Below are 13859 nucleotides of genomic sequence, written 5' to 3'. Positions count from 1 at the left end.
AGGCAGAGCTCCTCTCCTATTTTACTACTGTCTAGATTACCCGCAGGTGTGTGTGACAACCCCGCAATTTCGGGTTTGGGTTTATTGGGCCTAATTTTTTCCACTAAACCTGAAATAAGCCAAATACCCATATCGGTAAACATTGGTGTTCGGCTTATTTCGAGGTTTACTGGAAAAATTCGTGCCCATTATAGTCTATGGGGGGGGGGTTTGAAGCTTCTGTGGGGGCGTTTTTGGAGGTGGAGTTCACAAATTTTCAGGGTAGCTTGAAGGAACTCTCCTTGCATGAACCCCGAAGTTTGGTGAAGATTGGGTCAGGGGGTCCAATTTTATGGGGTCCCAAAAGGGTTGCCCCATTCCCCATAGGGAAACATTGCAAAGTTCACACAAGACACCAAACTGCCAAAAAAAAACCTCTCTCTAAATTCAACAATGAGAATGATGATGACAACAACAAAGCAGTCCCCCCAAACAATGAAATCACCCCCTCCTTTCAGGTGAAAGCCAGCAAGATCTGAAGCAGAGAAAACCCCAAAATTCAAACAATGCAACTTTGAAACAGCAAGCAGTGGAGAAATGGAAGCAGGGCCTCCAACCCAAAATAATCAAATCACCCCCTCAATCTAGCAACCCCCCCACCACCACCACCACCAACCAACAGGCCAAAGCCTGCTGGCTTCTAGCAAAATTTAGAAAATAAGCCCCAAATACAACAACTTGTTTAAAAGGAAAACGATGATATATCAAACTCTTCGATGTCTTCTCCTCCAGGCAGCAGGCAGGCAAGAATCCAATCCAAGCCGCAGGTTGTAATCCAGCAGGTCAGGATGAGGCACGAGGATCCAGGATCGCAGAGGAAGAATCAGGCAGTAGGAGCTAAAGCCAAGCTATGCCAACAAACTCTATCAAATGGCCTGGTCTGGGAACCAGACCTGCTTTTATAGTCTTTGGCCAAGCACAGAAAAGTTTGAAAATAATTCCAGCCAAAACACACCTTCTGTGATTGGTGAAAGAACACTGTTCTTCCTTACCTGGGTTCCTACTGGCCACTGACAATTCCTGGGCCTCCTCCCTCCTCCTCTCTAGGTTGTCCTCTGTTGCAATCCAGGTAGATTGCACCAGTTGGCTTTGCAGCAATGCAAAATGCATTGCTGCCATTGGCCACATGGGAAGCCTCAGTGAGCCTTCCTATTGGCCACTCCAACATGCCTGCTCCCTCCCTCCTGATGCCCTCGAAACCAGCTAGGTTGCATGAATACGAAGGAAGGAGATAGCTCTCCTTTAAACACAACAAGGGCCACAAAAAGGAGACTCCGCAGAAGGCGACTAGCTAACACCCAAAAAGCTGAATATCTATTTGGCTTTTTTCAGGAATTGCGCCTATTTGGCTTCAGGCAGATTCCCAGGTTTTGGTATTCGGTCGACCCAAAACCCGAATATTGCCGAAACGGCTAATTTCTGGTTTATTTTCGGTTTGGGTATATCGATATGCACCACCCTACTACCCACAGCTACTATCTAGAGGGGAGCCCCCACTGCTCAGAAGCACAGAGTTGAGTAGACATCAATGGACATAATAGGCATATCACAAACATCTTTTCTGCTTCGTTGGGGTGCTGATAGACCTCATGTTTGTCCAAATAAACCCCGACAAAGGCATGAAGTCGGAGCTTTATTCACTTAGGTTTACTCCCGTGTTTTGCCAGACGCACCGACGTTCTGATAGCTTTGGTTTTATGAGGTTTGGTCCCTTAAAGAAAGTGGCCAGTTGTAAGGAGGCTCTCATTGTTCAAAGCCAAGACATGACGGGGCAAAAAAGCCAAGACAATACCCAAACCTCTACTCAGGAGTGTCTTGCCACAGCAGTCACAGCTTTTCCCCAAACAAGGAGCTAAAGTGATTACATTTAACATCCATTTGGTACAAAGGGTCAGCATTGGCCAAAGACTACAGTCCACTGCAAAACAGTAAACAAAGGCTTCATTCTAAGGATAACAAAAATTATGTGATCAAATCTCACCATACTAAGCTGTTACAAACTTTTTACATGTAACTGCATCACAGTGATATGAAATTTACTGCATTGTTTCTACAGCAATATTACCTTAATTGTCCACGTTCCAGGCGCTGGATCTTTTATATTCACGACCTTTGCAGAGTTTTCAATATTCAGTAATTCATTTAAGCCAGATCCTTTCTTGATGAGCTTACCTATAGCACACGCAAAGAAGGAATAAACATTTTTTTTACAGAAAACCTAAGTCATGCTTGAACTTTTTTGCCCTCCCTCCCTGTCTTTGAAAACCTAGGACTTGATCCATCAGCATACGGCTCAACAGCATGCAACTTCTGACAGTGATGACATAGGAGATGCTAAGCAACTCAGTCAATCACTTCTGGGTTTGCCCACCCCCCACCCCGACTGCAACATTTCTGGCATGAAGCAGAACAATACATAAATCTAGTTTCGGGTTTGGGATAACAGCCTCCAGGTGGGACCTGGGGATCCCCTGCAATTACTGCTCATCTCCAGGCTACAGAGATCCATTCTCGTGGAGAAAATGGATGCTTTGGAGGGCAGACTCTATAGCATTGTACCCCACTGAGATCCCTGTCCTCCTCAGGCTCCATTTCCAAATCTCCAGACGTTTCCCAGACTGGATGTGGCAACCCCTACCCCCTCATCCTTCACCAGTGGCCAGGGAGAAACTGATAACCCTATTTCAGGTGGGTAGCTGTGTTGGTCTGCAGTAGAAGAGCAAGATTCAAGCCAACAAGATGTCCAGGGTACAAGCCTTTAAGAGTCAAAGTTCCCTTTGTCACATTAATCTGACTATCCGTTATTATAAATTTTTATTTTTACTTATTCCATACTAGATTACATTTCTAGATTATATTTCTACAATAGGGACCTTCTGAAAAATGATAAAAAAGAGATTTCCAGAGCTATGTGGGTAGGCTAAGCATACAGTTTGACAACACTGGAAGTCTCAGGTAGCTCCAGCAATAGATTACTAGATAGACAAAGGCCAGATTTAGGAAGAAGAGAAATAAAGGCAAGTAATGAATCATGATCTGAACTGAATGGAATCCTGAAAGCAATTTGAAGAAATTCGAGATATTCTGTAACAACCTCAGAATGTAGAACTGGTGTAGCTGTAAATACCCTTCTTCCTTTCTTAACCATTCCTTTAGTTTTCTCTTTCTTTCTTTCTTTCTTTCTTTCTTTCTTGCTTGCTTGCTTGCTTGCTTGCTTGCTTGCTTGCTTTTTCTTTCTTTCTTTGTTTTCTAAGCATTGGACTAGGGTAGATTCTGGAGGCTCAAGTCACAAATGGGAAGAATAGAGTAGCCGGGAATTTTTATTTCATGGTATATACAATTTTTGTATAATCTATATAGTGGCCACTTTGCAGATGCTGAAAGCCACACAATGGGCCCAGATGTGAAGGTGAGAGAGGGTTAGGGGAAGCCCAAGGATTGCAGAAAAATACTTGCCCTCCTCACCCCATATAGGGAGAGAAACTCAAAAGGGGATGCCTCACAGTCTCCTCATGTGTCTGGGATGCCTCACAGTCTGATGAAGTTGCTAAGGCAACCAAAATGGCCCCAAAATTCTCGCAATGCCTTCCCCCAAAAGATTCATTTCACATAGAGGGAATGCTCCTGTATATGGTCCATTTTTGCTTCCAAACTCAATGCCTGAAACGTAAATTAAACCACAAGACTTTGAGCAGAACTATAATTTAGGAGGTGTCGGGACCAGCCATTGATAATACCTAGTTTAGCACCATGTGTGATGTCATCACTGCCTGACCTCCTGCTTCATATCACTGGCTATCAGCAGTAGGGATGAAGCAGCACCCAGCACAATGACCTCATTTCAAATATCTCAGAGTGTCCAGCTTCCTTCTCTGGTTCAGCAATTTTTATTTTCTCGCTCACTTAATTTTCTGGATTAGAGTGAGGGAGCCAGCATGGTGTAGCAGCAGGCTCTAATTTGGAGAACCAGATTAGATTCCTCACTCCTGCACATGTAGCCTGCTAGGTAGGGTTGCCAGATGCCAGGTAGACGACTGAACCAGCCGCCCGATAGTACACTGAAGGCACAAACCTTTACTTTGGATATGTTATCATGGAATATAATCCAACTGTGAGGATTTTCAAGTTTGATGAAGCATGAGCGAAATGGGAAGATTTAACGGAAGCCCATTGCTTGTCCTGTAATCCTAGACACTGTTCATTGTATATTGTTCCCTTGTGGTGTTGTTGTTTCAAGCGCACACCGTGTATCTTGCGCATTTTTAGATTTTGTGAACGCAATATTATTATTATATACACTATCTTGTGTTGGAGTGTAATTTTCAGATATATTCTGATATTGCAAGGTGCTACTTTGATTGAGTTCAACCTTACTGTTTGGCACTTGCCAGCCTTTTTAAAAAAAAAACTGCCAGGTAGTAGCAGGAGATCTCCTGCTAATACAATTGATCTCTAGCCAAGAGAGATCGGTTCACCTGGAGAAAATGGCCCCTTTGCCAATTGAACTCTATGGCATTGAAGTCCCTCCCCTCCCCAAACCCTGCCCTCCTCAGGCTCCGCCCCAAAAATCTCCAGCCAGTGGCCAAGAGGGACCTGGCAACCCTACCGCTGGGTGACCTTGGGCTAGTCACAGTTCTCTCAGAAATCTCTCAGCCTCACCTACCTCACAAGGTGCCTGTTGTGTGGAGGGGATGGGAAGGTGATTGTAAGCAGCTTTGCGACTGTTTTCGGTAGAGAAAAGCAGGGTATAAAAAACAACTCTTCTTCTTCTAAGGGTTAAAACATGCCCCCCTCCAAACATATTAGGATCTACTCACTCTAGTGTGTATAACAGCTTCCTGTGATAACAGCTTTCTTCAATTAATTACACACTGAATATATTCCCATTTATTTATGTGAAACTTGGTTTAAGAGGCCACTTTTCATTTCTACAATCCTACAGAAGTGTCTTCCTTTATTATTCTACCACTTACATAACCAGTATTTGCAAGAGTGAGCCACGTGAAATATCAATGTTTTCCACATGGGAAGAGGCTTGGGTAGTTTCCCTTGAGTTGCTGCAGCTGCCAATACAGGGCTGTGGCCACTGATACAGCACAGGAGCAATGGGGCTTCCACGTGGCAGGTTTCTCCATGGTTTCCCTGTGGCAATCGCTCAGCAATGGCCATTTTTACCCCACACCCCATAACACCAGAGCCTTGTACTTTTTTAAAAAAAAAAACAGCAACTGAATATAATTATTACCACAGAGCCATCAGTGTGTATTGGGTTCTCTAAATTCCCAGCTTTCATTTTTTAAAGTAAGTTTCTACCTCCTTTCTATGCAGAGATATGTCTTTCCCTTTATGAAAGCTGGGAATTCAGAGAACCTGATACACAGATTATTGTAAGATTATGACAATATAACCATATTCAATTGCCAGGTTTACTTTAAAGCACACCAGTAAGGTTGCCAGGTCTTCCCTCTACACCGGCGGGAGGTTTTTGGGAGCGTGCTGTCACGCGTGTGTGCAGCCGTGTGTGATGTGCTTACATCACTTCCGGGTTTAGTCCCGGAAGCGACATAAGCATGTCATGCATGGCCGCACACGGCCACCACTCCAAGCAGGCTGCTGGATTGGTGGGCAATTGCCCGCCGGTTCCAGCAACCTGGCAAGCCTAACCACTAGTGGCCGGGCAAGAAACTTTCCATTTCAAGGACAGGGAAAATGGCTGCCCATCCATATGACCGCCAACCAATGTAGAAAATCCTATTTTAGTACATGTCCTTTATGTAGATCTTCAAATTTCAAAATTCAAGTTCCATCTTGGTCCAAAGCAGGTATCATCAGAAAATTAGAAAGGGAGGTCCAAAAATGGTACCACCAATCCAAGATTTGAAGATCTACATAAAGGACATGTACTAAAATAGGATTTTCTACACTGTACGTATTAGGATAGTGGAGATTTTCATATGTATATTATGACGTGTCACACTGTCTTTTTGTAATTGTAGCATTTAATATATACTTTTGCACCTTGTTGTACACTCAGTCGCTCCTGTGATGATTTCCAAACCTTTTGGTGCTAGTGCAGAGGTGTCTCTTTTGTTAGTAACCTCCAGGTGGTGGCTGGAGATCTCCTGCTATTACAACTGATCTCCAGCCGATAGAGATCAGTTCACCTGGAGAAAATGACCACTTTGGCAATTGGACTCTATGGCACTGAAGACCCTCCCAGAACCCCGCCCTCCTCAGGCTCCGCCCCAGAAATCTCCTGCCGGTGGCAAAAAGGGACCTGGCAACCCTGGCCTTGCAGGAATTTAACCTACTTAATACCAGCAATGTTCTCAAGGCCTTACCACACAATTGTTCCCAAATTGCAGTAAGAATACTCCTAGTGGCAGGCAATAAATAGGGTTGCCAACTCTGGCCTGGGAAATTCCTGGAGATTTGGGGGAATGCCTGTGGAGGGGAGAATTTAGAGAGGGATTTCACCCAGAATCTATGGTTTCCTATAACGTTTTCCCTCTGAAGCTGCCATTTCCTCCAGGAGAACTGATCTCTGTAGTCTGGAGATCAGTTTTAATTCTGGGTGATCTCTGGGCCCAACCTGGAGGCTGGCAATAACCAGTGGTAGCAATAACCAGTGGTAAAGTGTTTTAATGTAGACCCACCCACCATCTATTCCATGCAGAGATTTACCGGACAATCACTTCATGCAGAGAAGATGCAAAAGCAGACACATTAGATAAAGTTCTGGAATTAAAATCCACAAGATTTCCATGGGCATTGGAGGGGGAGCATTTTTACTGATTCCTTCCTCCTGCAGCATCCCAAAACATACCCTGAAATGCCGCTCCCAGGAGATGGGGGACTCCCAGAAATAGCCATGGGGAGGATCAGAGTCTTCTGCCAGAGGGGTGGTTGGTGAAAATGCTCTCTGCACCTGAACATGAAAATCTAGGCAAGATCCAAGGCACTGCTTTTTTCTCTGGATCTTTTAATTCCACTCTAAAAGTTTTATAAAATGTTCTGCTCTCTGTGAGGCAACACAGTCAAGACTTCCATCTGAGTAATTTATTTCCTTCTCTTCTGAACGGCAAGGGGAATTTTCATTAGCAGGCATCTCTGGGGACCAATGCAACATGATGTTTGCCTGCCATCAAGTCTAGGCTCTGCCAGACGTTCACTGCTTATTTTGAACACAAATATTGGCTTTGGGGTTTCTCCTTTTTATCTGGCTTGGACTTATTCTTCAGTAACTCTAGCGGCATCCGAAGAAAAAAAGAGAGGACTTGCTTCCGTACGTAAAAATACAGTGTTTCGCAGTGGAAGACTTTGAAATGAAAAAGAACCAAAGCAACAATCGTGCTGGGACTCCCCATTATTATACTCTACTGGGTGTGAAGAAATGGGTAAAGGGCTCTTCCCTATTCTCCTACCCAGTATGAACAGAGGCACTGGCAAAAACCACTCCTTACCATATGTCACCTTATTGGGTATAATAAGGAGCAAACAGAAAGAGGCAGGGTTCTACTGCTGCTGTTCACTTTGGAGAGGGTTAAAAAGCCTTTTGCTCAGGAGAAAGTAGCTAAGATTCATAATGGAGGTCTTTTGGAGCTGAATTTAGACCTGGGCCCAAAAGGGTTCACCATGGGGGTCATACTGCCTTCCACTCAGCAACTAGATGCCTATCATGGTAAACAGGCTGATCCCAATGCCAATCATGAAAATAGCAAAACAAGGCTACCCCACTGAGTGGGTATGGGTCACTATCTACTCATGGGGCTCCACAGACACTTAGTATTGGGAAAGGACAAAAGGAAGAATGAGGCTCCAGGGACAGAATTGTTAAAGTAAGATCAAAATAATGTGACGGGTGTAACACTATATTTGTGTAGAATAATTAGAAAGTAAACATTCTAAATATAACTTTTTTTTTGGTACATTGATAAAAACTTAAATGTGGCTTTGAAACTTAACCAAAACAACGCGAGGGGTGAATTTGCACTGAGGAGCAGAGAACATTGAGACAAGTTAAAGGAAAAAGGATGGAGGGATCAGCTGGCCCTCAGGAATGGCATAGAGAGCAAAGCGGGGCCCTGCAGTGGAAGGAGAAAACTGGCGGAAATCACCACCACCTCTCCAGAAATGGAAACACCAGTCCGTTGGAGGAACCACACAGCCACCATGTGCTAAGGAGCTATAGCCAATCACAGCTCCTCCCACAGATCCACTACACATTTTTGTAAACATCCAGAAGCAAGCATGTATCTTTCCACTTTACAATCTATGGCATTTGCTGCCAGAGCAACATATTTATTCTTCATCACTGGATTGTCCAGTCCTGAGGAACGGCTTTAGCCAAAGCAGCAGAAGTTATAGCTTATGCTGTGGCAGCTAACATGCCACCAGAGTGTGAAGTACAATGTCACTCAGCCCCTCTTGCTACTTGCAGTGCAACCAAACTCCTTAAAAGTCAGGAGGGGGAGAAAGAAGCCACAGAGCTCTGCAAAAGCAGGGCATCTCAGACTACTAGAACAGGTCTTTATGGTGCTCCATGAAGAGACTGTAGAGCGTGGTAAGCTGCAGTACTGCAGTCAAAGTTCTGTACACGACTTGAGTTCGATCCTGATGGAAGTCAGTTTCAGGTAGCCGGGTCAAGGTTGACTCAGCCTTCCATCCTTCTGAGGTCGGTTAAATGAGTACCCAGCTTGCTTGGGGTAAAGGGAAGATGACTGCAGAAGGCACTGGCAAACCACCCCATAAACATAGTCTGCCTAGTAAACGTTGTGATATGATGTCATCCCATGGGTCAGTAATGACCTGGTGCTTGAATAGTGGACTACCTTTACCTATGAAGAGATTATTGATGGTATTGTCCATCCTATAAAAGTTGTATAAACCCTTTAGAAGAGCACTGCCAAACTTCTACAATTAGGGCTGATTTTCTGCATCGGCCCCTCTTGTTTACTGAATTTGAGTCGTTTCACCCAAGTTTTCACAAAATTGTTGCATTACAATAAAATTCAGTTGTCAATTACTGCAACCTGAATGAGGAAATGCCTCAATCTCCCTGTTTCTTCTTTGTAATCCATAATATCATAGGCATATGGGCACTCTAATGAAACAATTCATTATCTTAGATTATTATTTTATAGTCTTACATTTATATATCCCACCCTCCCCAGCCGAAGACAGGCTCAGGGCGGGTAACAACATTTAAAACCAGCCTACAGCTATCATAACGATTCATTCCATTAAAAGAATAAAAACAATCATAAATGCTAAAAACAACAGATGGCACAATAAAAGTAGTTTCAGTTGGGGAAATCTCATGTGTGATTCCTTTCTCATACTGTGCCACAGGACCCCCATTCTCAAGTATCCAGTCTGACCTCTCAAACAAGGCACCCTCTGCTTTCCATTCTTACAGATGCGCCTTCTTAACCACCACCTATTTGTGTCCCACTACTATCCCTGTGACTTCCAGTGAATCATGTGTCCTTGCATTTGAAGAGTCACTAGTATAGATTTACTCAACCTCATCTTTACTCATGGATCCTCTGCACTATTTGTGTGTAGAACCCTTTAACATTTGCTCAGCCACAGCTGGTTCCCTAGCACCAATCTTCATCCTTCTATTACTCCACGCCATTCCTGAATAAAGAAACTTGTTTATCATTTGCCCTTCTGTACCCTATGAAATGAAGGTCTACAAAGCTATGTCAACCCATCTAATGGTAAGGCCAGTTCTATAGAGGGCTACCCAGTGTGAAAAATTGTTATTAGAGGCTATGAATTGAGGAGATGGAACTGGTTTGAGTTTGCATGAATCAGATTAAGTTGCACAGAACAAAACAGTCTGAGACTTTCTGTTTAATAGAATCAAAAATCTTTACTAATAGGAAGGGTAAACTGGGATACATAAAATAAGAAATCCTTTCTACATTGTCAGTTACCTACAAACTTGCTAGATCTCTCTAGCAGGAATCTATGGCTTAAAGGCGGCCTTCTCTGCTCTTGAGAGAGAGTGGAGAAGATCCATGCTGCTTCTATGAAAAACCAAAAGGTGTGTGTAACTGCTTTAAGGCAGCTTCTCTTCCTGTCCTTAACAAAGAAGAACAAATTAACACATTGAGCCTACGTGACATGGAACTCGTAGTCAATGGTGATCTACTGACCATTTGCTTAAGGTCGCAATGAAATGACATCATATTTTTGAGTCTGTCTAAACATCAACATAAACAAAGTTAACTCTTAGCTTTCCTGACAGAGACGAAACTCGCTTCCTATACCCAACAAAAATCCAGAGAATTTTTAGGGTATATACCTTGGTGAGGTGATAAGAATACCCAAACCACCCATTTCCCTTTCTTATATAAAGCAGTTTGTTAACATCTCACCTAGAGGATCACGAACTTCAATTCCTGGGGAAGGACCACTCAGTGACACTGTGACCTCTTTCAGGCTAGGATCAAAAGGGATTTGCCAAGCGTTTAGAGCAGAAGTCAGGTGATCAGTTGACAAGAGATGGACTTTGGAAGCTTGCACTGCTTCTTCTACCCATTTTAGTACCTACAAGAGAAGAGAAGATGGATGACAACACTGTACACAACATTGGATAATGCATCTAGCTTTGTAGAACAATTTTGGTATTCAGTTCTTATCAGAATAGCTCTCACACACTTGTCCTATGGCTTGTCATCCCAAAATGAATACTACTTTTTCCTCCAACGATGTTTAATTCCCTCTCAGACCAATCCAGGACTATTTGGTCTTGTACTTTGCTTCCACATCTACCCAGACTGAGGAGTTTGCAAACAAACCTGGCAAAGGTACAGCAAAACAGCAAATTGAAAGAAATGCAGTCTTTTCCATCTGCTTTCTCACCTCAATCCACCATGATTTATTTCAGGTTGCATTTATTCAATTTGTTTTTCCCGAGTCACTTAGGGTTAAGAGCTGCCATGTCTGAAATCACTTGGATTTTGATAAGAGAAACACTAGCAATGTGTCCTACATTCTTAAGAAATTTGGAGGCTAGAATGAAAACAACCCATTTAAACTCATAGTTATACTAGTATTATGCAGGCTTCTCTCAAGTAGCATAGGCAGTTTTCAGGGGAGGCCCCCAATATCTCTGCAATAGTTTTTCCCCGGACATTTATTGGCCAAGAAGGAGCCTCCTGTGTCAATGACCTCTAGGGAAGCCAACTAGACAGCATCTTACTGGTTCATCCAGCCACACAGGAAGTTGCCTTATACTGAATCAGACCACTGCAACATCAAGGACAGTATTGTCTACTTAGACTAGCAGTGGCTTTACACAGTCTCAGGTAGAAATCTTTTACATCATCTGCTGCTTGGTGCTTTTAACTGGAGATGCCAGAGATTGAACCTGGGACCTTCTGCATGCAACTTCACTAAGCCATAGCTCCTCCCTAATCAATCAAACCACATTTGGCCAGGAGTCCATCCAAGATCCATTAGGTTGCCCCCCTGGCTTCACTGGTAGGGCTTCACTGTCAGGTCCCTCTTTGCCACTGGCAGGAGATTTTTGGGGCAGAGCCTGAGGAGGGCGGGGTTTGGAGAGGGGATGGACTTCAATGCCATAGAGTCCAATTGCCAAAGTGGCCATTTTCTCCAGGTGAACTGATCTCTATCGGCTGGAGATCAGTCGTAATAGCAGGAGATCTCCAGCTAGTACCTGGAGGTTGGCAACCCTATTCACTCGACATGCCACATTGCACTCTGACTTGCCAGATTCATCTCGATTCTTCTGGGCTTGGCCTCTGGCCTGCATGTTTCTGTCCCAGTCTTGCCAGTCCTGGCTTCACCTCTTGGCCTTGCCCAGGAGGTCAGTGTTGCTATGCTCTGAGCTCAAGGTTCCCCGTTTGCTCTGCCAATGCTCTAACTGTTAAAAAATCTGTGCAAGAGTTGGCAGATCCTAGTGCACAGAGGTTCGTACAAGCTGTTTCTTTGGTTTTGGTTCACGTCCCTTGGGTCTGCAAATCAAGCGAGGCCAAGTCTCCAAGACTAAAAACTCCATCAAATAATACTAGATAAGTAAAATTTAAAAAACCACACTAGCCTCAAACCTTTAGAAACGGACTGGAATTAAAGTTCATAAACTTTAGCATGTTTCATGCCTCTTTAGGTTTCTTTTGTTTTTAGACAGATCTTAACACTCCTAGTAGAAACCAAATAACATCCTCTGTGAAATTCTTTCAGCTGCATTTAATAAAATCCATTTTGTGCAAAAAGAAAATTGATATTAAATCAAAGCCTTACAGGTGAAGCAAATCAAACAACGCATAAAGGCCTGAAAACAACATTATGGAAACGGTTCTCTGGAACAGCCAAACTGCCTATATGCTGGAGAGAGTCAAAGAGATGGCCTTTTGTGATAAAAACATTTTGTGAACACACACAGACACACACACTCACACACATATATTGAATTTTAAAGTACTTCCAATAAGAAATTCTTACAGTAACCCTTTAAGGAAGACTTAGGGTTGCCAGGTCCTTCTTCGCCACCAGCGGGATATTTTGGGGGGCGGAGCCTGAAGAGAGTGGGGTTTGGGGAGGGACTTCAATGCCATAAAGTCCAATTGCCAAAGCGGCCATTTTTCTCAGGTGAACAGATCGCTATTGGCTGGCGATCAGTTGTATTAGCAGGAGATCTCCTGCTACTACCTGGCAGTTGGCAACCCTAGGTAGGTTGCCGTTAGGGTTGCCAACTGCCAGGTAGTAGCAGGAGATCTCCTGCTAATTCAACTGATCTCCAGCTGATAGAGATCAGATCACCTGGAGAAAAATGGCAATTGGACTCTATGGCATTGAAGTCCCTCCCCTCCCCAAACCCCGCCCTCTTCAGGCTCCTCCCCCAAAATCTCCCGCCGGTTGAGAAGAGGGACCTGACAACCCTAGCTGCTGTGGTTATCCACGTTCTGCACAGGAGGGAAGGGGACAAGGAGGAGAAATACTCCTTCGCCTAAGGTTGTTTATGCATGGGAGTCAGGGTTGCCAACCTCCAGGTAGTATATAAGGTTTTCTATTTCATTTCACTAGTATATTAGGCTAGCATTGCATTACTGTTTATTATACATTAGGAGAGTTTCCTTATGAGGAACTGAGGAAGCAGTTCCTCTGGCCATGCTGCTTTGTAATCGGCTGTGAACGAAACCAAGCCTGCTTGTCCCGCACAATTTTGACCCATTTCTCCTCAGAAATATCGACCCTGCTCCTTCCTCTCAAAGTCCGTGCTGCAAACAGCCAAAGCTGCTATTGGAGAGGTGCTAGTCAACTTTAAATGTGATAAAGATGCATCTGAAGCAACTAAAAGGTTTCCAATATTGCCTTCTGGGGTGGAGGTTCCTATATAAAAACAGAATCTTTAAAACTCAGAACATATTTAAAAATCTGATTTTAAAGCAAACAGTTTTGTCCTGGCATGCTTTATCAAGTTTGGCATGTTTTATTTCAAGTTTGTGTGTGTGCTTATTGTGGCTACCTTTCAAGGCATTCTTGGACAAGCTAAAAACAATCTGCAAATTTTTATCATGATTCCCCACTTGTACAATCAGAATTTCCTTATGAGAAACAGTATTACATGTTAGTAGGGAATCACAAAATACCTATCAAATGGGAGGGATGCGCAATCAGAAATGCACTAACCAAGACTGGACCTGAACACTCATTCATAAATCTAGTAAATGTTAGATTAGTGCAAAAAAAAAAAAACCAACGGTAAATTTTAGGTATGGGTTTATTGGGCCCAATTTTTCCCCCTAAACCCAAAATAAGCCGAATGCCCATACCAGAAAATATGG

At 43.5% G+C, this 13859-nt stretch overlaps 1 protein-coding gene across 1 annotated transcript in view; it reads right to left on the bottom strand.

Moving 5' to 3' along the window:
• Nucleotides 1-13859, bottom strand: part of HMCN1 (hemicentin 1) — a 291307-nt gene that overhangs the window by 236015 nt on the left and 41433 nt on the right. Inside the window, exons 5-6 of the mRNA XM_056867441.1 lie at nucleotides 10428-10599; nucleotides 2105-2211 (exon numbers count right to left, since the gene is read on the bottom strand). Coding sequence (XP_056723419.1) covers nucleotides 2105-2211; nucleotides 10428-10599 — 279 coding nt within the window. The remainder of the gene's footprint in view (nucleotides 1-2104; nucleotides 2212-10427; nucleotides 10600-13859) is intronic.

This window comes from Euleptes europaea, chromosome 2 (genome assembly GCF_029931775.1).
Source record: "Euleptes europaea isolate rEulEur1 chromosome 2, rEulEur1.hap1, whole genome shotgun sequence".
Taxonomy (NCBI): domain Eukaryota; kingdom Metazoa; phylum Chordata; class Lepidosauria; order Squamata; family Sphaerodactylidae; genus Euleptes; species Euleptes europaea.
The sequence above is the reverse complement of the archived record's forward strand: the minus strand, read 5'-3'. Positions and strand labels throughout refer to the sequence as shown.